This window comes from Mesoplodon bidens, assembly GCF_964165515.1.
Source record: "Mesoplodon bidens genome assembly, chromosome: 4".
NCBI classification, from domain to species: domain Eukaryota; kingdom Metazoa; phylum Chordata; class Mammalia; order Artiodactyla; family Ziphiidae; genus Mesoplodon; species Mesoplodon bidens.
Genome location: NC_138160.1, coordinates 117,868,287 through 117,894,703, shown reverse-complemented (window position 1 = coordinate 117,894,703; position 26,417 = coordinate 117,868,287). Strand labels below are relative to the sequence as shown.

Genomic DNA, 26,417 nt, shown 5'->3' with positions numbered 1-26,417 from the left:
GATAGGCCAGAGGGAGAGCCAATGAGGCGCCAAACTCCCTGTGGGGCGGGGTTTAACTCGGGCCTTGCCGAAATTTGGTGGGCCAATCGGCAGCCCTCTGGGCTGCGGGGCGGGGCAAATCTCGCTCCTTCCGGAACAGTTCACGCCCCCGGGTGCTGTACGAGGCAAACGATTGGCCGAGGTGGGGGGGGCGGGGGTGTCTAGGCGGGTGCACGGAGATTGGTTGGCGCAGCTTAGAGGCGAGCGGGATAGGTTATTGGGAGGGCGGAAGGTTTGAATGGTCAGGGCCTATGGCTGTTGAACTTGCTCTGAGGCTGTAACTTCGACAGTCCGCTGAGAGAAGCGGAGAAGCCAGACTCCAGCCTAACTGGTCGAGAGGCATAGCTGTCGTCTGGTCGAATCGCCTCCTTTCCCCAGATTTCCTTGAATTCTGCTAGAGTCTTCGCTTGTGTGTGATTCCCTGCCTATTTCTCTTCCTCCTGAAGGTAAGTCTCAGACTCAAACCTGAGGTAAGCCCAGAGCTGTGTCCTCCTTGGAATCACGGGCCTCGCAAAGAGGTTAGGGGGACAAAACAGGCATTATCGCGAGTTAGGAGACCTGAGTTCCTTCCTGTCAGGAGTCACGAGCTGTGTGGCTCCTAACAAGTCCAGGTCCTCTTTTCATTCCATCTTTTAGGTTCTGAGGTTGCCTTTCGGTAAGTTCAGGTTCCGCTGGAAAGGCCAAGCCGCTTCGGGCAAGTGCTATTTAACCTTCAAGCCAAGATGTGGTTCACCGTTTAGGAATGCTCCCTCCTTCAATATTGATCCGCTTGGTCGCTGCTGGAAAGGGTGGAGGAGGTTCTGACAGCTAGACCATCTGTGATGTACCCGTGTAGATGACGTTCTCCCTCTCTTAGCTAGGTTTTATTTTTTCTTAGTGAGAACTCGGAGACCATGTCTGCAGAATTCTTTTCATCCACAAGAGAGGAAGGAAGCCCTGGCTCAGGACCTAGTTTTAGGTCCAATCAGAGGAAGATATTAAACCTGCTTCTGGAGAGAGATACTTCCTTTTCCATCAGTTCAGATCTCCCTAGAACCCCAGTGGAGAAGAAACTTTTTGGTGATTCTGCAAACCTAAGCATTTTGTCTGGGTAAATACACTTTTTCTTTTCACACCTTATCTCCTTTGCTCTTCTAAACAGTTTTTGAGTTTTTAAAAAATTATCCTGGCTCAGAGGTCAGGGTTTAAGTCTTAGCTCTGCCCTTGACTAGCCATGTGACCGTTTTGAGTCTCAGGCTTCTTTTCTGTGACATAATATCTTACTAGGATCTTGTGAGAATCAAATGATGTGGTGTCTGGGAAAAGTCTTTGAAAACTTTATTTCATTATATGAGTTTCCACTTTATTAGTACTACTGTTAACGTTACTGTTACTGTACTTCAAATTCTGGTCATGCCATGCCCTGATGCGTCAGCTAATCAACAAAGTTGGAGAATCACAATCAGAGAAGTACTGGAGACTCCAGGGAGAAATCAAATCTGTGTTGTTATGTTGCTCAGGGCAAAAGATGTGTGGTCAAGACCCACCTCAGCCAATTTTTAAAAATTCCCTTGTCTCAATATGTTGGTGAGGAGAAAATGAGGTACAGGTTATTAGAGTAGAGAAAAGGTGGGAGATTTTTCTCAGCCTAATCTGAAATACTTCCAAAAACCAATCAGCTTTATTTGGACACTGCTCAGATTATGTGATAGTCATTGAGGGGTGTTTCAAATGAAGAGGATAATGTGATCTTTGCCTTTTAAGGATATTACAATCTAATGGGAATCTTCATGTATTATTATGTCTCAACAGAGAAACCCCCAAACGTTGCCTTAATCTTTCGAATCTTAGCAGCGGGGAGATGTCTGCCACTCAGTTTACCACTTCTTCAGATCTTGATGAAACTGGTAGGGAAAAGGGAGGTAAAAGCCTCAAGGGAAGGAATAACTGTTAAGGGTGAGGACAGAGTAGTAGGATAGAGATGGGAGGTGGTAAAAGTAAATAGAGAACCTTGAAGATGGAATTCTTTGAGTATCTAGAGGATTTTTGAGGAGAATGATTCAGCCAATGGGAAGAGAATTGACCCCAATAGGAGTCACTTTGCATTGAGAAAGTTAGACAAGAAGGAATATTTTGTTGACTGATTGTGGGAATGAATGTGGTAGTTAAAGATGAAAAGTTTTATGCCCTAGTCTAATCTCAGCAGAGGCAAAGAAACCAACATAAAGAAATACTTTGTCAACTAATTCTTATGTGTTTTTATAGGGTGTGTACCCCAAAGGAATGTGTTTTACTAGTCAACCATTTTAGTATTTGTTCTGATTTCACATTTCCTGAGTGATAAGCTTTCCTTTCTACTCATGGAAAAAATCTCTGTAGGTTAGCATAATGCACTGCTTCTCAGAATTTTTTCTTTCAGTGACACATGTAAATTCTTAAGTTTCCATGAACTTGTACCTTATACCATGGTACCTTGTACCATGAAACTGGTACCTATCAAGAGCCTTTGTGTTCACAAGGCCAGCTTTTGAAATTAATATGGCTCACTGGTAATGAAGAAAATGAGAAGGAAAGACAAAATGCATGGACAAGAATAAATCTTCACATCTGATTGCAGGTCACTTGGATTCTACAGGACCTGAGGAAATACAGTTAGCTGGGATGTAAGTTCTTTTGCGAAATGAACCCCATGCTAAAGCCTTTTCAACACTGGCCTGGGGATTTTATCCTATGCAGACTCTGTAGAGTAGAGAATGTTTCACTTTAGATGTAAGTGGGCTTGGGGGCCTAGATTCTTCCCTTGAAATGTTTTTAAGTTTCCAAGATCTAAGTTGTGTTGTGAAAATGAAGGCTATTCATTTTAACCATCACATACAATCAGTATTGTCTTTAGAATGGAGGAGAATGGTATACTGCACTTAGACGGAGTATATATATCTTAGTGGTTGAAAGTGCAGAGTGCAGGCTCTGGAATCAGAGTGTCTGGATTCCAGTGGCTTACTACTACTTCACCAGCTGACTCTGAAAAGTTTCTTAATTTCAAGGGACCTCAGTTTCTTTATTTGTAATAAAGAAATAATAATAATGGAGATAATTATAACACTTTACATAAATGGCTGCTCTGAGGATTAATTGAAAATGTGTACCTAATGCATACCATACATTTTATAATGTTTATTATTATTACTGTTGAAGATTCTTTGTTGGAGATCTTTTTTAAAAAAATTAATCTATTAATTAATTAATTAACTTTTGGCTGCGTTGCGGCGAACGGGGCCTACTCTTCATTGTGGTGCACGGGCTTCTCATTGTGGTGGCTTCTCTTGTTGTGGAGCACGGGCTCTAGGCACATGGGCTTCAGTAGCTGTGGCACGCGGGCTCAGTAGTTGTGGCTCGGGGGCTCTAGAGCGCGGGCTCAGTAGTTGTGGCACACAGGCTTTGTTGTTCCGCGGCACGTGGGATCTTCCCAGACCACGGATCGAACCCGTGTCCCCTGACTTGGCAGGAGGATTCTTAACCACTGAGCCACCAGGGAAGTCCCGTGTTGGAGATCTTAAAATGTTCAATCAGAGAGTACTCAGGACTGAAAAGTAATTTTAATTCAACTTCTTAAATTTATCATAAATTTTCCATTTGACTGTTATAATCTTTTTATAGTATTATTCTTCGATGTTTATATGAATTAAGTGCCACTTTCATGCACTAGGGAAGGCTTTCCATGAGTATTTTTAATCAATACATGTGAAAATTTTACTTTATATTGCCTGTATTTTCTTTGAATTGTTTATATCCTAACCCAGGTAAACTAGATAAAATCTGGAAAGGGAGGATAGAAATTCATAAAAAAATAAATATTAACTCCCAATAGTCGATGCTGAAAAATTAGTAAATTGTAAATGGTGTCTGCATAAGATGTAGGACAAACTCATCATCTTTGATGCATATCTATATATATGGTTATGCCAGTGAAATGAGGTCCTTATCCCCAGGATGTCACTCAATGTCTTGATATTTACCACAGAGAACACCCTACATATTGTTATTGGAAGAGACATATCAACTAGGTACAGGTCTCCTAGAATGGAAGAAAGGAAAAGTGGGATGTCCCAAGCTACTGAAGAATAACCAAATCCTATTTGGGGTTTAACTGACTGGCAGTTTTTTTTTATCTACAGGAATTATCACCAACACCTTGTAAAATGCAGCCCAGTGAGTAACTCATCTTTCTTGGGTCTGAGTTTGTTTGTCAGGTGGGAAGCAGAGGGCTTCCAGCTTACCTGTGGCTTGAGGATGCTGGGTGTTCTCAGAAAACAATCTCTTGTAGGCACAGCTGCTTTGTAGCACTCCGAATGCTTTGGACCATGGCCACAGGAAGAAAGATGCAATATGTAGCTCATCCGCAAATAAAGAGAATGTGAGTGTTTTAATGGAAACCTAGATCCATTAGCAGTTTTCTTCCTCTGAGTGGAGCAACTAACTCATCAGTATCATTATGAGACCTAGAGCTGTTTGTGCCTCAGTATGCTCGACAAGCAAATTGCATCACTATGGAAAAAAAATTCTTTATGGTTTGTTTTGTTTTTACCCTTTAAAGTTTGATCCTAGCTCCAAGTCTTCCACAGCAGGTCATCATTATTACTCATGTTCAGTTGATTGCAGTGTAAGGAATTTAGGACTTTTTTTTTTTTTAAACAGATAGGGATAATTTACATAACTTGTTCACATATTCTTTGCATGGCTTCATATTACTAGTCTAGGTTTCTTAATTTCTTCTTATTTCCCCCTTAGCCCAGCTTCTTAGCCCCTATTCTGAAGAAGTCATTGTCCTTTTTCGTCTGAGTCTCAGACCATCCTTCAGTTCCAAGTTGAAACTGTCCTCTCCAAAGCTACCTAATCACTAAGATAATTCTCTAACTAATCCCTTCAACTAATCCCATATTCTAGCCATCTTTTTTCTTTTCCCTGCCTCCCATCCTTTCCCCCAGGTCAGTATCTATAAAGGATAGCTGCTGTTCTTTGCTCACATTGCCTAAGTTATGCCCATGTTTTTGGCTGTTCTAGTCAGCTTTTTCTTGAATTACAGTCCTTCTAATCTCCCTTTAAAATCACTTTTTAAAAATCTCATCATTCCTTCCCCTGTCAGGCTCCCTTTTTCCTCCCTTCCTTTGGCTTGTGATCATAAAATTAGTACCCTCCAGAGCAGATCTGCACAACATAACAAATCCAAACCATAATTTGTATTTTCAGGGTACATGGTCAACCTTGGTTACATATACTGTGTTTTGTAAGGATTATTCATGGCTTCATCAGATGAAATGTTTTTGGCAAGGTCTGCTGACACTTCTCTTCCTACAGCCAATGTAGTTTTTCTTATGCAGGAAAACAGCACTTCAAAGCCCTTGGAGTGGTGGGTACCCAGGACCCTGAGGTCTCCTCTTTTTCTACTGGTGAGTCACTGGACATCTTTCTCAAGAGTCAACCGAGGTATTGTGGGGTAGAGGATGATAGATGTGCATTTATGCCCCTTTGAATTTTTCAAAGCTGACTTGGGTGAGAAAAGAGGTTAGAGAAGTAACCTTTGAGCAGGGAAAGGGAGGAGATGTCCTCTGATCTCTTTATTCATTTAAGTTTAAGGAGAAGAAAAAATTCTTAGGCCTTTTAAAAAATTTCCCCTTTATTCTTTAAGTGTTTCCGCTCCCCCTTCCCTGATTTTAAAAGTACTATGTGCCCATTGTGAAAATGGTATAAAAATAAAGTAAACTACAATGAGATATCATCTCACACCGGTCAGAATGGCCATCATCAAAAAATTTAGAAACAATAAATGCTGGAGAGAATGTGGAGAAAAGGGAACACTCTTTCACTGTTGGTGGGAATGAAAATTGATACAGCTACTATGGAGAACAGTATGGAGGTTCCTTAAAAAACTACAAATAGAACTAACATACGACCCAGCAATCCCACTGCTGGGTATATACCCTGAGAAAACCATAATTCGAAAAGAGTCATGTACCAAAATGTTCATTGCAGCTCTATTTACAATAGCCAGGACATGGAAGCAACCTAAGTGTCCATCAACAGATGAATGGATAAAGAAGATGTGGCACGTATATACAATGGAATATTACTCAGCCATAAAAAGAAACGAAATTGAGTTAATTGTAGCGAGGTGGATGGACCTAGAGTCTGTCATACAGAGTGAAGTAAGTCAGAAAGAGAAAAACAAATACCGTATGCTAACACATATATATGGAATCTAAAAAAATGGTCATGAAGAACCTAGGGGCAAGACGGGAATAAAGACACAGACCTACTAGAGAATGGACTTGAGGATACGGGGAGGGGGAAGGGTAAGCTGGGACAAAGTGAGAGAGTGGCATGGACATATATACACTACCAAACGTAAAATAGATAGCTAGTGGGAAGCAGCCGCATAGCATAGGGAGATCAGCTTGGTGCTTTGTGACCACTGAGAGGGGTGGGATAGGGAGGGTGGGAGGGAGGGAGACGCAAGAGGGAAGAGATATGGGAACATATGTATATGTATAACTGATTCACTTTGTTATAAAGCAGAAACTAACACCACTGTAAAGCAATTATACTCCAATAAAGATGTTAAAAATAAATAAATAAATAAAGGAAAATATAAAAAAGAAAATAACCTCCTCATACAGAAAAACCACTATTAACATTTTACCTCATTCCTTTCAATCTTTTAACCATGTGTACAGTTTTACAAAGTTGAGGTCATATCATATATATAACTTCATATCCTGTTATTTTAAGTTAATATTAAAAGTCTTAGTAAACATTACTTTTTAAGGGATGCTTTTATTCTAACACCTAGGTACAATACTTCCCAATTGTTGGACACTTAGGATGATCCACATTTTGCTTTTACAAATAATGCTATCATATAAGTTCTTGAGCACAAATTCTTGCCTATGTTAAAAATTTTTATATGTAGGATTAGTACCAAGACACATAATTAATGGATTAAAGGGTTTAAATATTTTTAAAGATATTTGGTACATATTGCCAAATTCCCTTCCTAAAAAAGTTCTAAGAATTTATGTTTTCAGGAGCAATCCATGGCTCATTTGGATAATTTGTTATCACTTTTAAAAAATTGCTAATTAGATGGGTAAAATGTTTTATTTTATGTTAAAAATAATTAGTAATGATTTCATGTGACTATTAGCCGTGTATATTTTCTCTAGTGAATGATTGTGTCCTTTGTCCATTTTGCTACTGGAGTCTTAAGTTACCCAGGCACTCACTTGTTGTGATTTTTTCTTTTTTTTTAAATTGAAGTACAGTTGATTTACAAGGTTGTGTTAGTTTCAGGTGTACAGCATCACTTGTTTTTAATAGACTATGGACTTAAGATACTCCAGAGATTTGGATTCTAATCTCAACCCTCTGGGAAAGCCATTTTAACATATCCCATGCTAAGTAGATAAAGCTGATCATGTTTCAGATTTTTGATTTCTTGGAGAAGGGGAAGACTTTGAGCATGGTAAATTACTAGATAATCTTCTGTGTGTGTGTGTGATTTTTTTTTAATGTAGTAAAATATACATAACATTTACCATCTAAACCATATTTTTGTGTACAACCCAGTGGCATTAAGTACATTCACAATGTTGTACAACTATCAGCACTATCCATTTCAGAATTTTTTCATACTTCAAAACAGAAGCTGTCTACCTATTAAATAATAACTGTGCTTTTCTCCCTCTGGTAACCTCTAGTCTCTTTTCTGTCTCCATTAATTTGACTACTCTAGGTACTTCATGTAAGTAGAATCATATAGTATTTGTCCTTTTGTTTCTGGCTTATTTCACTTAGCATAATGTCTTCAAGGTTCATCCATATTGTAGCATGCATCAGAATTTCATTCCTTTTTATGGCTGGATAATATTCCATCGTATGAATATACCGCATTTTGTTTATCCATTAATCTGTTGATGGACATTTGAGTTGTTTACACCTTTTGGCTATTGTGAATAATGCTGCTGTGAACATTCGTATAAAAATATCTTCAAACCCCTGCTTTCATTCTTTGGGGTATATACCAAGAAATGGAATTACTGGTCATATACAATAATTCTATGTTTGATTTTTTTGGGGAACCACCATACCGTTATCCATAGCAACTGCACCATTTGACATTTCCCACAGCAATGTACAAGGGTTCCAATTTCTCCGTATCCTTGCCAACACTTGTTATTTTCTGGGGTTTTTTGTTTGTTTGTTTGTTTAATAGTAGCTATCCTAATGGGTACAAAGTAGTATCTCATTGTGGTTTTGATTTGCATTTCCCTAATGACTAGTTATGTTGTGTATCTTTTCATGTGCTGATTGGTCATTTGTATATCTGTGGAGAAATGTCTATTCAAGTCCTGTTTGCTTCTGTTGTTATTGTTGCTATTGTTGTTATTGTTGCTATTGTTGTTGAGTTGTGGGAGTTCTTTATATATTCTGAATATTAATCCCTTATCAGATATGTGATTTGCAAATATTTTATCCTATGGGTTGCCTTTTCACTTTTTTGATAGTATTCATGTGATTTGCAAATATTTTATCCTATGGGTTGCCTTTTCACTTTTTTGATAGTATTCATGTGATTTGCAAATATTTTATCCTATGGGTTGCCTTTTCACCTTTTTGATAATATTCTTCGATGAACAAAAGTTTTTAATTTCGATGAAGTCCAGTTTATCTATTTTTTCTTTTGTTGCTTGTGGTTTTGTGTAATATCCAAGAAATCATTGCCAAATCCAAGGTTGTAAAGCTTTCCTCCTATTTTCTTCTAAGAGTTTTATAGTTTTAGCTCTTACATTTAGGTCTTTGATTCATTTTGAGTTAATATTTGTATATGGTGTAAGGTAAGGGTCCTGGATAGTTTTTAATATTGTCAATATAATTCATAGGACAGTGGAAACTTGGTGGAAAGTGAAATGAAACATCTGGACAGTCCTATTACTACAGTTTCAAAATTAGGTAAAAATCCAGAGCTAGGAGAAAACCAGACAGAGGAGATTTCAGATGAATTGATGGAGTTTTCTCTGGAAGATCAAGAAGAGGCCAAGGTAAAGTATTCTCTGATGGTGTCTTTGCATTTTTCAAATTCCTTCATTCTTTTAAATTAATTAATTAATTAATTAATTAAGTTTTTGGCTACATTGGGTCTTAGTTGCAGCACGTGGGATCTTTCATTGTGACGGGTGGGTTTCTTTCTAGTTGTGGCACACGGGTTTCTCTCTAGTTGTGGTGCACAGGCCCCAGACCGTGTTGGCTCTGTAGTTGCGGTGCATGGGCTTAATTGCCCTGGGGCATGTGGGATCTTAGTTCCCCGACCAGGGGAACTGCGTTCCCTGCATTGGAAGGTGGATTCTTAACCACTGGACCACCAGGGAAGTCCCAAATTCTTTCATTCTTGAATAAATAATACTGTGTATCTAATATATTTCAGCCACTGTACTATGTGGTAGGTCTGCAGAGATCAAGAAGACATGGTCTCTATATTCTAAGGGCTACCTGACTGATAGGGTATCAGATCATCATGGGACTCTTATTACTGCTGGGTGAGAAGGTTCGTTAGCAGTTTGAGTAGACCACCATCAATGTAATCTTGTGTAAGTGATGCCTCCAGAATAATAGTAATAGATGGGATATACTTAGCATGATTTTTTAGGTATTTTACAATATATATTGTAAATATCATTGAGAGGAATATCTGAAGCCTGTGGCTTATTGGCGATGTACTGAAATATCAAAGATAGTTTCTGAGGCAGTTAGATTTTCTGAATCAACTTCATTTCTTTGAAACAGATATGTGTAGGGGTGTTTTTTGTTTTGGCCTTGCCTTGTGGCATGGGGGATCTTCCCCAACCAGAGATTGAACCTGTGCCCCCTGCATTGGAAGCATGGAGTCTTAACCCCTGGACTGCCAGGGAAGTCCAGGGGGTGTGTTTATTAAACTTATTCATTTTACAAGGTAAATATGATATAGCTGAGTTAGAACCCTTGGATTCTGGACCTCATTCTCTTATGTAGTGTTATGACCATGAACAAGACACTTAACCACTTAACCACTCTAAGGCTCAGGTTCTCAAATATAAAATGGAGAGCGTAATGATAATAAACACTTCTACAAGAGAATCATTGTTAATATGATAAAGTATTAAAAGCAGTTTGTAATAATATACCTACTTTATTATTGTTAATAAAAACTAGTATAAGCTGTTTACAGCATTCAGTAAGTATTTATTAGGAGGCTGGTATGCACCAGGTGCTGTGCTAGAACTAAGAACAGAGTCATGATTAAGATGGACAAGATTCCAAATTTTCATGTAGTTCCTATTTGTATTTTTTCTAGTCAAGAAGATAGATAATGCAAGTAAGTCAAAAACAAGATAATGATTGTCAAAAGTGCTGTGAATGGCAGAGTGATAGGAAAACAGGACCTAGGAGTTTGGGATGGTACTACTTTTAACTTCAATCTGAGTAACTGGAGAAATGGTGACACTATAATGAATTTGAAAAGAAACGTGAATTCAGAGGGAATAAGATGTGTTCAGTTTTGGACATTTCAGTTAGAGGCAGTAACAGGAAGCTTAAATGGAAATACTGAATGAGGAATTGGAACCATCAGGACTGGAAATGTACATTTCAGAACCATCTGCATAGAGGAGAAAATGAAGGCTAGTGACTCCAAGTTTAAAAGCAGAGAGAAAGTTTGTGAAGAAGGAGTAATAGCCACTGAAGAGTCTAATAATGAGGTAGATACATAACAGGAATAACATCATTCAAGGATCAGAAAGGAGAGATCTAGGGCACAGAGGTGTCAATTTTATTTTCATCACCCCACACAGAAATTCTTTGTAGAGCTGTATAGTTTTAGCTCTTAAATTTGGGTCTTGTTCCATTTTGAATTAAGTTTTGCTTATGGTGTAAGGTAAGGGTCCAATTTCATTCTCTTGCATGTGAATATCCAGTTTTCCTGGCCCTATTTGTTGAAAAGACTGTCTTTTCCTCATTGAAAGATCTTGGCACCATTTTCAAAATTCATTTGACTGTGTATGTGAGGGTTTATTTCTGGACTCCCTATGCTATTCCGTTGGTCTAGGTGTATATTTACAGAACCATAGTTTCAATTACTGTAGCTTTGTAGTAAGTCATTTTATATATTTTTTATTTCACAAAGTATATTTGAATATATTCTCCTTGAAAGAAAATTAGGGTTAATTAGCCTTGGGTATTTTGTTTTTCTGACCACCATTCCCAATCCTGATTGAAGGATGACTGAGATTATTTGGGATTAGAGGGAAAAGTCAAGAGCATGGGAGTCAATGGAGCATATTGGTCTAAAAAGTATGGACTCTAGAGCCAGACTGCCTGGGTTCATAGCTTGACTCTGCCACTTTTACCTGTATGGGTGAGTAATACGATCTTGCTATGCCTCAATTTCTTTTTAATTAATTAATTAATTTGTTTGTTTATTTGTGGCTGCGTTGGGTCTTTGTGCCTGTGCGCGAGCTTTCTCTAGTTGTGGCGAGCGGGGACTACTCTTCGTTGCGTGCTCGGGCTTCTCATTGGGTGGCTTCTCTTGTTGCAGAGCATGGGCTCTAGGTGTGTGGGCTTCAGTAGTTGTGGCTCGCAGGCTTGAGAGCACAGACTCGGTAGTTGTGGCGCATGGGCTTAGTTGCTCCGTGGCATGTGGGATCTTCCGGACCAGGGCTCAAACCCGTGTCCCCTGCATTGGTAGGAGGATTTTTTTTTTAACATCTTTATTGGAGTATAATTGCTTTACAATGGTGCATTAGTTTCTGCTTTATAACAAAGTAAATCAGTTATACATATACATATGTCCCCATATCTCTTCCCTTTTGCATCTCCCTCCCTCCCACCCCTCTCGGTGGTCACAAAGCACTGAGCTGATCTCCCTATGCTATGCGGCTGCTTCCCACTAGCTATCTATTTTACGTTTGGTATATATGTTCTTGCCACTCTCTCACTTTGTCCCAGCTTACCCTTCCCCCTCCCCGTATCCTCAAGTCCATTCTCTAGTAGGTCTGTGTCTTTATTCCCGTCTTGCCCCTAGGTTCTTCATGACCTTTTTTTTTTTAGATTCCATATATATGTGTTAGCATACGGTATTTGTTTTTCTCTTTCTGACTTACTTCACTCTGTATGACAGACTCTAGGTCCATCCACCTCGCTACAATTAACTCAATTTCGTTTCTTTTTATGGCTGAGTAATATTCCATTGTATATACGTGCCACATCTTCTTTATCCATTCATCTGTTGAAGGACACTTAGGTTGCTTCCATGTCCTGGCTATTGTAAATAGAGCTGCAATGAACATTTTGGTACATGACTCATTTTGAATTATGGTTTTCTCAGGGTATATGCCCAGCAGTGGGATTGCTGGGTCATATGGTAGTTCTTTTTGTAGTTTTTTAAGGAACCTCCATACTGTTCTCCATAGTGGCTGTAACAATTTACATTCCCACCAACAGTGCAAGAGGGTTCCCTTTTCTCCACACCCTCTCCAGCATTTGTTGTTTGTAGATTTTTTGATGATGGCCATTCTGACCAGTGTGAGATATCTCTTTGTAGTTTTCTTTTTTTTTAATTTTTTTAATTTTTGCTGTACGCGGGCCTCTCACTGCTGTGGCCTCTCCGTTGTGGAGCACAGGCTCCGGACGCGCAGGCTCAGTGGCCATGGCTCACGGGCCCAGCCGCTCCGTGGCATGTGGGATCTTCCCGGACCAGGGCACGAACCCGTGTCCCCTGCATCAGCAGGCGGACTCTCAACAACTGCGTCACCAGGGAAGCCCCTCTCTTTGTAGTTTTGATTTGCATTTCTCTAATGATTAATGATGTTGAGCATTCTTTCATGTGTTTGTTGGCAATCTGTATATCTTCTTTGGATAAATGTCTATTTAGGTCTTCTGCCCATTTTTGGATTGGGTTTTTGTTTTTTTGATATTGAGCTGCATAAGCTGCTTGTAAATTTTGGAGATTAATCCTTTGTCAGTTGCTTCATTTGCAAATATTTTCTCCCATTCTGAGGGTTGTCTTTTCATCTTGTTTATGGTTTCCTTTGCTGTACAAAAGCTTTTAAGTTTCATTAGGTCCCATTTGTTTATTTTTGTTTTTATTTCCATTTCTCTAGGAGGTGGGTCAAAAAGGATCTTGTGATTTATGTCATAGAGTGTTCTGCCTATGTTTTCCTCTAAGCATTTGATATTGTCTGGCCTTACATTTAGGTCTTTAATCCATTTTGAGTTTATTTTTGTGTATGGTGTTAGGGAGTGTTCTAATTTCATTCTTTTTTTTTTTTTTTTTTTTTGCGGTACGCGGGCCTCTCACTGTTGTGGCCTCTCCCGTTGCAGAGCACAGGCTCCGGACGCGCAGGCTCAGCGGCCATGGCTCACAGGCCCAGCCGCTCTGCGGCATGTGGGATCTTCCCAGATCGGGGCACGAACCCGTGTCCCCTGCATCGGCAGGCGGACTCTCAACCACTGCGCCACCAGGGAGGCCCTAATTTCATTCTTTTACATGTAGCTGTCCAGTTTTCCCAGCACCACTTATTGAAGAGACTGTCTTTTCTCCACTGTATATTCTTGCCTCCTTTATCAAAGATAAGGTGACCATATGTGCATGGGCTTATCTCTGGGCTTTCTGTCCTGTTCCATTGATCTATATTTCTGTTTTTGTGCCAGTACCATACTGTCTTGGTTACTGTAGCTTTGTAGTATAGTCTGAAGTCAGGGAGCCTGATTCCTCCAGCTCTGTTTTTCTTTCTCAAGATTGCTTTAGCTGTTCGGGGTCTTTTGTGTTTCCATACAAATTGTGAAATTTTTTCTTCTAGTTCTGTGAAAAATGCCACTGGTATTTTGATAGGGATTGCATTGAATCTGTAGATTGCTTTGGGTAGTAGAGTCATTTTCACAATGTTGATTCTTCCAATCCAAGAGCATGGTATATCTCTCCATCTATTTGTATCATCTTTCATTTCTTTCATCAGTGTCTTATAGTTTTCTGCATACGGTTCTTTTGTCTCCTTAGGTAGGTTTATTCCTAGATATTTTATTCTTTTTGTTGCAATGGTAAATGGGAGTGTTTTCTTAATTTCACTTTCAGATTTTTCATCATTAGTGTAAAGGAATGCAAGAGATTTCTGTGCATTAATTTGGTATCCTGCTACTTTACCAAGTTCATTGATTAGTTCTAGTAGTTTTCTGGTAGCATCTTTAGGATTCTCTATGTATAGGATCATGTCCTCTGCAAACAGTGACAGCTTTACTTCTTATTTTCCAATTTGGATTCTTTTTATTTCTTTTTCTTCTCTGATTGCTGTGGCTAAAACTTCCAAAACTATGTTGAATAAGAGTGGTGAGAATGGGCAACCTTGTCTTCTTCCTGATGTTAGTGGAATTGATTTCAGTTTTTCACCATTGAGGACGATGTTGGCTGTGGGTTTGTCATATAAGGCCTTTATTATGTTGACGAAATTTCCCTCTATGCCTACTTTCTGGAGGGTTTTTATCATAAATGGGTGTTGAATTTTGTCGAAAGCTTTCTCTGCATCTGTTGAGATGATCATATGGTTTTTCTCCTTCAATTTGGCAGCAGGATTCTTAACCACTGGGCCACCAGGGAAGTCCCTGAGCTTTTCTTTGTGAGAAGTTTTTTTTTGTCGTCGTTATTTTTAATTATTTTATTTTATTTTTTGGCTGCGCCGCATGGCATGCAAGATCTTAGTTCCCTGACCAGGGATTGAACCCATGCCACCTGCAGTGGAAACGTGGAGTCTTAACTACTGGACCTCCAGGGAAGTCCCTGTGAGAAATTTTTAAATTACTAATTTAATCTCTTTATTTTTTGCAGGTCTAGTCAGATTTTCTGTTTTTTTCCTTGACAATAATTTTTGCCTTTTTAGGAATTTTCCCATTTAAGTTTTCTCATTCATTAGAATATAATTGTTCATGGTATATCATTATGATTTTTAAAATTTTATTTATTTATTTATTTATTTTGGCTGAGCCAGGTCTTAGTTGAGGCATGTGGGATCTTTCAATTGCGGCATGCAGGCTCTTAGTTGCAGCATGCATGTAGTATCTAGTTCCCCAACCAGGGATCAAACCTGGGTGCCCTGCATTGGGAGCATAGAGTCTTACCTACTGGACCACCAGGGAAGTCCCCATTATGATGTTTTTAAAACACTATGTGATTGGTTGTAATGTCCTCTCTTTCATTTGTGATTTTAGTAATTTGAGTCTTTTCTCTTTTTTTCCTGGTCAGTCTAGCTAAAGGTTTATCAATTTTGTTGATTTTTTCAATGAAACAACTTTTGGTTCTGTTGTTTTTCTCTATTGTTTTTCTATTCTCTACTTCACTGAGTTTTGCTCTAATCTGTCTTATTTCCTTCCTTCTGCTTGCTTTGGATTTAGTTTCTTCTTTAGTGGAGGTTAGGTCATTGACTTGAATTCTTCCTTCTTTTTTATTATAGATATTTACAGTTATAAATTTCATCTAAGCACTGGTTTAGTTGCATTTTTACCTAAGTTTTTGTATGTTATATCTTCATTCTCATTCATCTCAAAGTATTTTCTGATTTCCCTTGTGATCTTTTCTGACCCACTGGTTATTTAGGAGTGTGTTAATTTCTACATATTTGTGAGTTTTCCAGATTTTTTTCTATTATAAATTTCTAATTGTGATTAGAGAACATACTTTGTATCACTTCAATCCTTTAAAATTTATTGAGGCTTTTTTTATGTCCCAGTATATATAGTCTATCCTGGAGAATGTTCCATGTGTATTTGAGAAGACTGTATATTCTACTGTTGTTGGGTACAGTGTTCTATAGATGTCTGTTAGATCTAGTTGGTTTATAGTATTGCTTCAGTTTTTGAGCTTTCTAAAAATGGAACCATACTAAATGTGGCCATCACTGGCCTTGCTGTTCTCACCAGGGCATTTGTTGTTCCTTCATCCTGAAACACTCTTCCCCTGGGCAAACATGATTTTCTCCCTCATTTCAGTCTCTTATCTCCACATATGTCACCTTAACAGAAAGGCCTTTCCTGACAAACTTCTAACCCCAATATTTTTCCTATCTTTTATCCTTCTTTATTTTTTACTTACAGCACTTTTCACTACATGAAAGTACAGAGTATATTTATTTGTTTGTCTCTTCCACTCTCTGATTCACTGCTGTGTCACTTGGTATGTACTTAAAAATTGTCAAACAGGTATGTGAATGTGGAAGTCTGGAAGTAAGAGCAGAAGTCTTGAGAGAAAAATCCGAGAGTCATCAGCATAGAGGGAAAGTTTAAATTCATGGGTAGAAAAAAGTCACCTATGGCAAGAGTGAGGAGATTGAAAAAGCGGCAGGTCCTAGCCCTGAATCCAACATCTGTTAGAGGTTTGGTAGGTGAGGAAGCTTGACAAAGAAGACTGAGAAGGAGCAACAGAGAGGTAGAAGCATCACAGTTCTTTTAGTAAACAGTTGTCTATACTAGGACTAAACTAAGAAACTAGGCTGTGCCATTGAAGCTAAATAAGGGATTAGCCAAGTCAGTTGAAGGCACTGTGAGATTCAGGATGATACGTGGCTAAAGAAGTGACCGTCTGATGTGACAACAAGAAGATTGTTGATAACCTTGACAAGAGCAGTAGAGCGGTACAGACAGAAGCCAAGACTATGTGTGCTGAAGAGCATATAAGCCATGAGGAAATGATGATGCCTCCTCAGTTTATAAAGTAATAATTATCTAATTTAACCTTTTTATGAAATCTTCAAGTAGAATTGAACTTTTCTTCTTTCTGGCCTTTGCAATGCTTTAAAACTCCCAGATTTGGAAAGTGTTCATTGATTCCTTAAACAATGAAAGCCATTAGTTGGTAGATCTAAGACAGCTGGTCCTGGGATCTCCCCTCACCAGCTTCTGGTAACTGGCTAGACAAATCTAAAGCATCATCATCATCATTCCTCTATGACCTAGCACTTATACTCCTTGCAATAAGTTGCCATTTGTTTTTATATAAATGTATTGGAAAGTATCTGTCAAACAGTAGTGGCTGTTTCTGTTTGTTAAAGTAGTTTTTTGCTATCATTTATTTCTGGCTTCTTGTCCTTGGACAATATGAAACCCAAAGAGACATTTATCACCTACATTATCACCATCATAATATCTACCAAAAACCTAAAGCTTCAGTGCAACAGAATAGATATTCAAGAAATAGATATGCATGCATATATGCATATATGATGCATATATGATCATTTGATAATATGCATATATGATCATGCATATATGATCAATTGATAATAAACCAAGACACAAAAGCAATTAAATGGAGAAAGCATAGTCTTTTCAATAAGTTGTGCTGGAGCAATTGAAAATCCATCTGAAAAACAAAAACAAAAACTTCAATCTATACTTCACACCATATATAGAAATTAGCACAAAATGGATCATGGGCCTAAATATAAAACCTAAAACTGTAAGACAACTGAAGGAAAAAAACAGGAGGAATATGTTTGTGACCTTGTGTTAGGCAAAGATTTCTTAGATGTAATACTAATAAATGGATACATTTCACTTAGTAGATAATTAATTCAAACTCTTTAAAATGAGCCCTTAGCTTAATAATTACAGTGTGTTCTAGAGAGGCTCTTTTGGTTAAAAGAAACAAAGATTGCACTAAGGCCAGCAAATTTGAAATTCTGATCTGACTTCCTCCTGCATTCTTCTCAGGGCAAAACTGAAGTTATATGAAGGGAAGTCTGTCATGGAGGCTGGGTAGCCTGCTCCTCAGTTCTTCACCACATTTCCTCTACCACCATACCTTTGGTTCATCCATCCATTCATCATTGGCATCATGGCCTTGACTATATCTCTTGGCTTCTTCCTTTTAATAAAGCTTTGGCTTCTGCTGCTGCCTAATTATTTTGATATTTTCCAAGTTAGACTCCCAGAGAGGGAACCTGATTGGCCCAGGTTATGTTTACATATTCTTGACCACTAAATAGGAGTGTTCAGTCAGCAATATGGTCCAGTCACCAGTGGCTTGGAGTAGGGTTGTGGAGACATAGGGAGATGACTGGCAGGGGTCCAAAGGAAAAGGTAGGTATAGAATGTTGGTATATCAAATGTGAACTATACCTTCAACTGGTACCATGAACAATGGAGTTTTCCTTAGGACCATGGGTGTGACAAACACTGTAGTGTAGATATAATTATTGTAAAGTAAAATACTAATGTTCATATTTTCTTCTCCTAGAAACCATTTATTATCAATGTGTGTTCTAATTTTGGCTCTCTTATCTCTTATTTAGGAGGTCTAGCACCCTCCTAAATCAATCCATGGCAATTAGTGAGGTGACTGTATAAAGAAGGAAACAGAGGATAAGAATCTTGGATTAGTTGAAACTTGCCATCAGAGGTCTTTTAATATATCCCTCTGCCTCTGGGTATATAACACACATATCATGCCTTTCAAAGAGACAATTAGTCCATCCTCCTGTATTTAGTCTATTCCTGGGCCAGCAACTCCCAAGACTAGTTCTTCATGGTATTTAATCTACTTTTTTCCTGATGGGCTTCATAGTATCAATCCTATAATGGTCATCCTGATATTAGATTCTAGTGTTTTCTTTTCCCTTGCATGCTGCTTATTTTGCTATATTTCTTCCCCATTCATCCCCTTTAAGAAGGCTGAATGACATTTTTTCTCTCTCACTCCACAGACTGAAAATATTAAAAAAAAAATTTTTCCCCAGAAAGTTCTAAAAAGTAAGCTTGAATTTGCCCACACAGGAAACTATTTACATAACATTTACAACGTATTAGGTATTATAGGTATTAGGTATAGGTATTAGCTGTATTTATAATCTAGAGATGATTTAAAATATACAGGAGGGACTTCCCTGGCGGTTCAGTGGTTAAGACTCCACATTTCCACTGCAGGGGGCATGGGTTCGATCCCTGGTCAGGGAACTAAGATCCCACATGCCGTGCAGCATGGCCAAAAAATAAATAAATAAAATACAGTATACAGGAGGATGTTCATAGATTATATACAGATACTACATGGTTTTAAGTAAGGGACCTGAGCACCCCTAAATTTTGGTATCTGTAGTAGTCCTGGAACCAGTCTCTCACAGATACCAAGGGACAACTACATATTCTTGCTTCTTAGTACTTTTTCACCCAGGCTAACTTTTTTGGCTTGTCATCTTCAGTTTTGTCGGGGTTCTTAGATCTTGATTGTCAGGGTCTTGGACTTCCTTGGTGGCGCAGTGGTTAAGAATCCGCCTGCAGGGCTTCCCTGGTGGCACAGTGGTTGAGAGTCCGCCTGCCGATGCAGGGCACACGGGTTCATGCCCCGGTCCGGGAAGATCCCACATGCCGCGGAGCGCCTAGGCCTGTGAGCCATGGCTGCTGAGCCTGCGCGTCTGGAGCCTGTGCTCCGCAACGGGAGAGGCCACAACAGTGAGAGGCCCACGTATCAAAAAAAAAAAAAGAAAAGAATCCTCCTGCCAGTGGAAAGGACATGGGTTTTATCCCTGGTCCGGGAAGATCCCACATGCTGCAGAGCAACTAAACCCGTGTGCCACAATTACTGATCCTGTGCTCTAAAGCACACGAGCTACAACTACTGAGCCCTCGTGCCACAACTACTGAATCCCGCACACCCCAACTACTGAGTTCGCATGCCACAGCTACTGAAGCCTGCGTGCTCTAGGGCCCACGTGCCACAAATACTGAGCCCATGTGCTGCAACTACTGAAGCCCGTGTGCCTAGAGCCTGTGCTCTGCAACAAGAGAAGCCACTGCAATGAGAAGCCTGCGCACTGCAACGAAGAGTAGCACACAATGCAATTAGAGAAAGCCCACGTGCAGCAAGAAGACCCAACACAGCTGGAAAAGAAAAATTGTTTTTTGATTGTCAGGGTCTTAGGATCCCATAGAGAAACTATCATATGACTGGAGGAACTAAGCTTGCATTTGCTTTCTTCTACAAGAACTGTTATATATAATATGGTCAGGTCGAGAATTTGGCTGGATTTAAAACATGTTTGAGAGATGGAACATCATGCAGTCTGAGGAGAAAGATGTTAATGAGGAGAGGAAGACAGGTTGCTTACCTGGGGCATTGTTTCTCAAACTTGAGTGTTCCTAGGAATCACCTGGGCATCTTGTTAGAGTGCAGATTTTAACTTAGCAGGTCTGGGCTGAAGCCTAACATCTGGGATTCTGCATTTCTTTTTTTTCTTTTTTTTTTTTTTTCGGTATGCGGGCCTCTCACTGTTGTGGCCTCTCCCGTTGCGGAGCACAGGCTCCGGACTCACAGGCTCAGCGGCCATGGCTCACAGGCCCAGCCGCTCCGCGGCATTTGGGATCTTGCCGGACCGGGGCATGAACCCGTGTCCCCTGCATCGGCAGGCAGACTCTCAACCACTGCGCCACCAGGGAAGCCCTGGGATTCTGCATTTCTAACAAGCTCCCAGGAGATGTTCACAATGCTGGCCTGCAGACACACTTTAAGGAGTAAGAACCTTGGGGTTTCATGTTTCCAAACAGGCATCTGTGAACAGGAGCTGCCTGTATCGCTCCTCTTCGTTGCCAGACAGTTTGAACAGTCCAAGACTGAAGCAGATGGTAAAATTCAAGGACAACACAATACCAGATAAAGTAAAAAAGTATTGTTCTAGCCACAAAGAGCTCAGGAAGGTAAGAAACTTTTTAAGAAGACAGTCTCTTTAATCTTCTATCTCATCTTCTCCACTTTTCTGGCATGGGGATCGCTTTAGTACATCTTTTGGTCTTCATTACTTTTACTTTTATCTCTTCTTTCAATCTTCCTGTTTCCTTTTCTACATCTGCATCCATATATAAAATATTTAATAATAAATATGTTATATTATAATTTTGGAAATTATGTCATTGTATTGTCTTCCCAACCTCTTTTTTAAGATCTGAGAGAGTACAAGGGAGCTTTGATTGGTAAGGACATTTATTGTTGTTTTATATGCATTCTGAGAGAAATAGCATCCTAGAGCACACTTGTTTGGTGGAAAGCAAATTCTGAAAAACTTAGCCCTCATCCCCTATCCCTCCTTTAAAAAAAATCTGAATACATTTGGCTATTTTATAAAATCAGTGTATGACATTACAGAAAAATGGAAAATGCAGATAAGCAAAAAGAAGCCTTTGCAAAATGCCCATAATCCCACAGGCCAGAGATAATTACTGTTAATACTTGATATATAGTCTTTCAGACATTTTTTAATGCAAATGTTTTTTCTTTTATTAAAGTGGCATTATAAAGTACATGTTTTCTAACCTACTTAATGATATCATGTCATATTTTCATGTCAAAGAAATTTACAACATACTTTTTATTCCTTAATAGTAATCTATAGTGTGTGGATATGATTTGTTTAATCAAGATCCTGTTATTGATCATTTATTAGAAAATTTTCTCTGTTGTAAACATCCTTACAGCCAAATCTTTGTACATATCTTTGTTTTCTTAGTAAAACAGGTGGAATTGTTAGATCAAAGAGTATGCATATTTTTAATGTCTCCCTCCACTCCTTGCATCCCATGGTTTTTAAACCTTTAATATGAGGACTGGGGGTGGGGGGAATCTTGTTGTCTTCAGGGCTTAGGTATAAAGAAAATGGTCTCCCTCTGTGACATTAATATGACTCAGATGCTGGAGGAAGATTCTAACCAGGGGCCTCTGATTGGTGATTTCTCCAAGGTGAGTTTGGTTATACCAATCCTATATTTCATCCTGTATTTTGGATCTGAATCTTCTCTGCTTGCAGAGGACACTAGGTATAATTAATTATGCATCTTCACCAAGTACTCACTGATAACCTGAAAGTGCTGTAGTGGTAGATCTAGGCCCTATGCCTTTCATGAGAAAGGATTCCTTATTCGTTCTGGGAATATCCAGAGCAGTGGGGAAGATAAGAAGAGGCTTTCTTTTTTTTTTTTTTTTTTCTGTGCTGTGCAGCATTCAGGATCTTAGTTTCCCAACCAGGGGTCGAACCTGTCCCCCCTGCAGTGGAAGTGCAGAGTCTTAACCACTGGACTGCCAGGGAAGTCCCAAGTATGAGGCTTTCTACTTTTTTTTTAATATATTTTAAAATTATGTAAGTCATACTTGGTCACTACAGAAAAGATGGAAAATGAAATCTACCCCAAATCTTGTCAGAGTATTATTGCTTTTATTTGATATTTTCTTGGTGTATATTCCTGCAGACTTTTTTCTATGTATTTTCACAAACACAATTCATGTACACAAATACATTTTTTGTTTTTCCATGTTTGTTTTGTGATCTGCTGAGTTTTTTATTCCTTCTCACTTGATGTATCAGGAACATCTTTTCATGTCAATAAACAGTTCTGCTTCATCATTTCATCACTTTTTTTTTTTGCGGTACACGGGCCTCTCACTGTTGTGGCCTCTCCCGCTGCAGAGCACAGGCTCCAGATGCGCAGGCTCAGCGGCCATGGCTCACGGGCCTAGCCGCTCTGTGGCATGTGGGATCTTCCCAGACCAGGGCACGAACCTGTGTCCCCTGCATCAGCAGGCAGACTCTCAACCACTGCGCCACCAGGGAAGCCCATTTCATCACTTTTAATAGCAGCACAGTACTTCTTTCTTTCTTTTTTGGCTGCCCATAATTTCTTGATAAATCGTTTCTTGTAGGATATTTACTTCTACAATTTTTCCTTATGCACTATACCAAGGTGGACATATTTGTAGCTAAATCTAAAACTTTGTACACATCTGTAATTATTTCCTTAGGATCAGTTCTTAGAAATGAAATTGCTGCATATGCATGTTATAGAGACCATTGATTTCTGAAGGCATCTGAGGTTTTAAATGTCATTTGGAAAGGACAATATATGGGTCATGATCTCAAATTTGGGTGTAGAGAACTTGCTGTTATTTCAGCTCTTGGGTATTTCTAGGTATGTGCACTGCCGACCGTGTCAGGGAGACACCAAGATCTGAAGTACGTCAACCCAGAAACAGTAAGCAGATTTCTGGAGATGGAAACTGGTTACATAAGCTACCATCTGGTCTGTTCTGTCCCTAAAATCCCCACTTCCATTTGTATTTATTTCTGTGTTCACTCATATAGGCTCTTTATTCAACTGAAGCTGTATTAAAGGACTCTATTTTATATGCACCTTTGTTTTTAATTAAACAAATGATATATAATTGTTATGAAAGAAGGGAAGGAAGGAGGAAGGGGAAAGGAAGAAAGTAAAAATCACCCAGTTAGGCTGAACTTACATCCTGGTTTACATGTTGCAATCCCGTTTATGCCTATTAGTGTAAGGTAATTATTAATAGTGTTCTCTTTTACTCTCAAAAGTGTCCCAGTTTGTACAGTAATTATTTGGTCACTCTACCCATAACCTCACCACCAGAAATAAGCACTAGTAATACTTTCCTTATGGCCTTACACATTTTATTCTGGCATAAGTTTTATAAAAATAGGATCATAATAAACATGTAATTTTGCAATTAGCTTAGTAAGACGTTGTAAACATCTTTCTATAGCACTAAAAAGATACCTATAGTATCCTTTTAATGGCTATGTAATATTCTGTTATACTGATAATGTCTAATTTATTTAACTAAACCCCTTTTATTGAGTATTTAAGTTATTCATAGTATTTTGATAATATGAAATAATGGTGAGATGAATATTATTGTGCCTTATCTTTATGTACTTTTCTGTTTACTTAAGATGTTAGAAAAGAAATTGTTGAAAGCGTAATTGCATTTATTTTTATAAGTATTTACAAAGTCCCCTCCAGAAAGGTTGAACCAATCGACATAACTACACGAAGCTTAAGTTTCCTCTTCTGGATATCACCCCTTTCCTTCTATATCCCTTTCGGGAAACTTGCTTTCTAATTTTACAGTGGAGGGTGAGGAATCATTTCTCATTTCTTTTTGTAAAATCAGGAGCTCTAGCTGCTACTTGTGCCCTTACAGAAGTCCTTGGGTATCTTCTCAGAGGCTGACTGCAGCCATGCCTGCCTCCAAATAAGTAGCCTGAGTGTGGTTTTCCCTGATGTCCTGGCAATACCAGCTATTTTGGTTCTCCAAAAAGGCCATTTCCTATTTTATCCTCTTATGTGGGGTGGGGCTGCGTCACTGCCATATTTCAACCATAGGGGGACTTTGGAGGCTGGGCGTACAGTGGAATGCTGTGCAAATCAGGAACTGTGTGACTGGCTCTTCTCTCCCTCAGAAGAAGCAGGATATTCAATCATAGTTTCTGTGCAGGTGGCTGCCTTGCTTTTGGGGAAGTTCCAGGGTCTGATAGAGAAATTTTATATCATCGATTGCCGCTATCCATATGAGTACCTGGGAGGACACATCCAGGTAAGGTTACATTGAGGACTTAGCAGGGAAGGGGCTGGGGATAGCTCTTTATTGAGAAGTCTGGACAAAGGGTTCTGTGAACTCTAGAACCAGGGCAGATATTATACATTTGGAGCATATCAAGGCTGTCAGTCCTCATTCCTGTTCTAATTCTGTATACTTTGAGCAATTTACTTTCCCTTTCCCTCTTAGACCAATCTCCCTTTTTTCTATAGGAGCCAAGAGCTCCTACCTGGAAGTAAAAACATTCATCCAAGGACTGAGAAGCACTTTGCAAACACTTGATGCTTACAGACATTCCTCACAATGATCCCTACACTTCAGGCAGTTCCATTCTATAAACATTTATTGAGCATCTACTACATACCATGCTCCATGCCAGGCCCTGGGGGTAGATACAGGTAGATTGCCTCTCTGAAAGTACTTATAGTCTAGCCTTCCTGAACCAAATATTTCAAGATGGTATTCCAGTTATTTCTAAGTGTTGGCCCTGTTCACAGATCCTTAAGGAAATACTTAATAAAATTCTTTTACAGGGAGCTTTAAACTTGTACAGTCAAGAAGAACTATATAACTTCTTTCTGAAGAAACCCATTGTCCCTTTGGATACTCAGAAAAGAATAATCATTGTGTTCCACTGTGAATTCTCCTCAGAGAGGGGTCCCCGAATGTGAGTGTCTACACAGGGTAGGGTGGGTGATGGAAATGGATCTTGAGTAGGGACTTACAGCCAGGGAACCTTCCCAGATCAGTTCAGACAGAGACTGAATCAATGAATACTTTCCACTGAAGTCTGAAGAATGTTAGGGAGGTGGAGGAAAGGGGTTTCTACAATTCAAAGTTTGGAAGCAGTGAAGGAAAAAGGATTGGGAATTAGGTACCAATGGAGCAAAGGAGAAAGAGTGGTGCTACGTGGACCTTGTTTCACAAAAATAGATCTGGAGTTCCTTTTGAGGGCTAGCAAAAGTCTATTCTTCCTCCCCTTCCCCAGTGAATAGCCCATGGAATCCTGAACTTGCTTCCTTCCACCCCACCCATCCCTGGATTTTCTCTAAAGGTACCGCTCTCTGAGACAAGAGGACAGGGCTGTGAACCAGTATCCTGCACTGTACTACCCAGAGCTGTATATCCTCAGAGGGGGCTACAGAGACTTCTTTCCAGAATATATGGTAAAGGATGGGGCACATGGGGCAATGGGGGAGCCCAAACTCGGGGAAGCCTATTTTAGCATGCAGCTCCCAGGTCCTGCAAAGCCCTCTGAGAAGAAACTGCTGCTCCTCCTTAGCCACTACTTGCAGCATCTCTATTATACCTAGTAGGCAGACTGCAGGCCTCAAGAGGATCCCTTACTCTGACCCCTGCCTTTCAGGAGCTGTGCGAACCACAGAGCTACTGCCCTATGCATCACCAGGACCATAAGGCTGAGCTGCTGAGGTGTCGAAACCAGAGCAAAGCATGGGAAGGGGAGCGGCAGCTGCAGGAGCAGATTGCCTTGCTGGTGAAGGATGTGAGCCCATGATATCAGATCACCCACTGGCTGCCTAGGACTCACCAAAAGACACTGTAGAAACCCTAAGCAGAAAGAGGCCATCTTCTATGCAGCTAAATCCAAGATGTTAAAAGATGTCAGCAAACCAACAGGCTGCCAAACTACTGAAATCCCAGGCCTGGGGACTGGTTAGGTGTCAGTAGAGCTGCTGGCTGGTGGGAAGTCCTGGAGCTGGCTCTATAAGGCTGGAGCCTTGGGTTGCAGAGAGATTTGTGTTGCTTCAGGGAGCTGTTGCATTCCTCTTCCTAACTGCTCGAGTCTCCTCAGAGGTCAGCCACATCTTTTTCCCCGTGGGCTTCTGGCTATGCAAGAGAGAGTTGCCCATCTTCTTTCTCTATATTTTCCTTCTTTGTTTCCCTCTCTCACCTTTTTTTTAAATGGGAAAATAAACATTGAAGA

The 26,417-nt window shown here is 39.6% G+C and overlaps 1 protein-coding gene across 2 annotated transcripts; it reads left to right on the top strand.

The window, feature by feature from the left end:
* The first annotated feature begins 285 nt into the window (after positions 1 to 285).
* On the top strand, positions 286 to 26,417 carry CDC25C (cell division cycle 25C). Of its 2 annotated transcripts, XM_081230902.1 has the most exons (15): positions 286 to 485; positions 917 to 1,129; positions 1,831 to 1,925; positions 2,636 to 2,681; positions 4,194 to 4,227; positions 4,343 to 4,432; positions 5,397 to 5,465; positions 8,955 to 9,113; positions 20,629 to 20,778; positions 21,713 to 21,814; positions 23,038 to 23,100; positions 24,371 to 24,469; positions 25,006 to 25,139; positions 25,527 to 25,638; positions 25,839 to 26,417. In XM_081230902.1, exons 2-15 carry the CDS (start codon positions 933 to 935, stop codon positions 25,986 to 25,988), a joined length of 1,500 nt encoding a protein of 499 aa, XP_081087028.1. In that variant the 5' UTR covers positions 286 to 485; positions 917 to 932; the 3' UTR covers positions 25,989 to 26,417. The 2 variants fall into 2 exon arrangements, with proteins under 2 accessions (XP_081087028.1, XP_081087027.1); XM_081230901.1 differs by lacking the exons at positions 1,831 to 1,925; positions 2,636 to 2,681.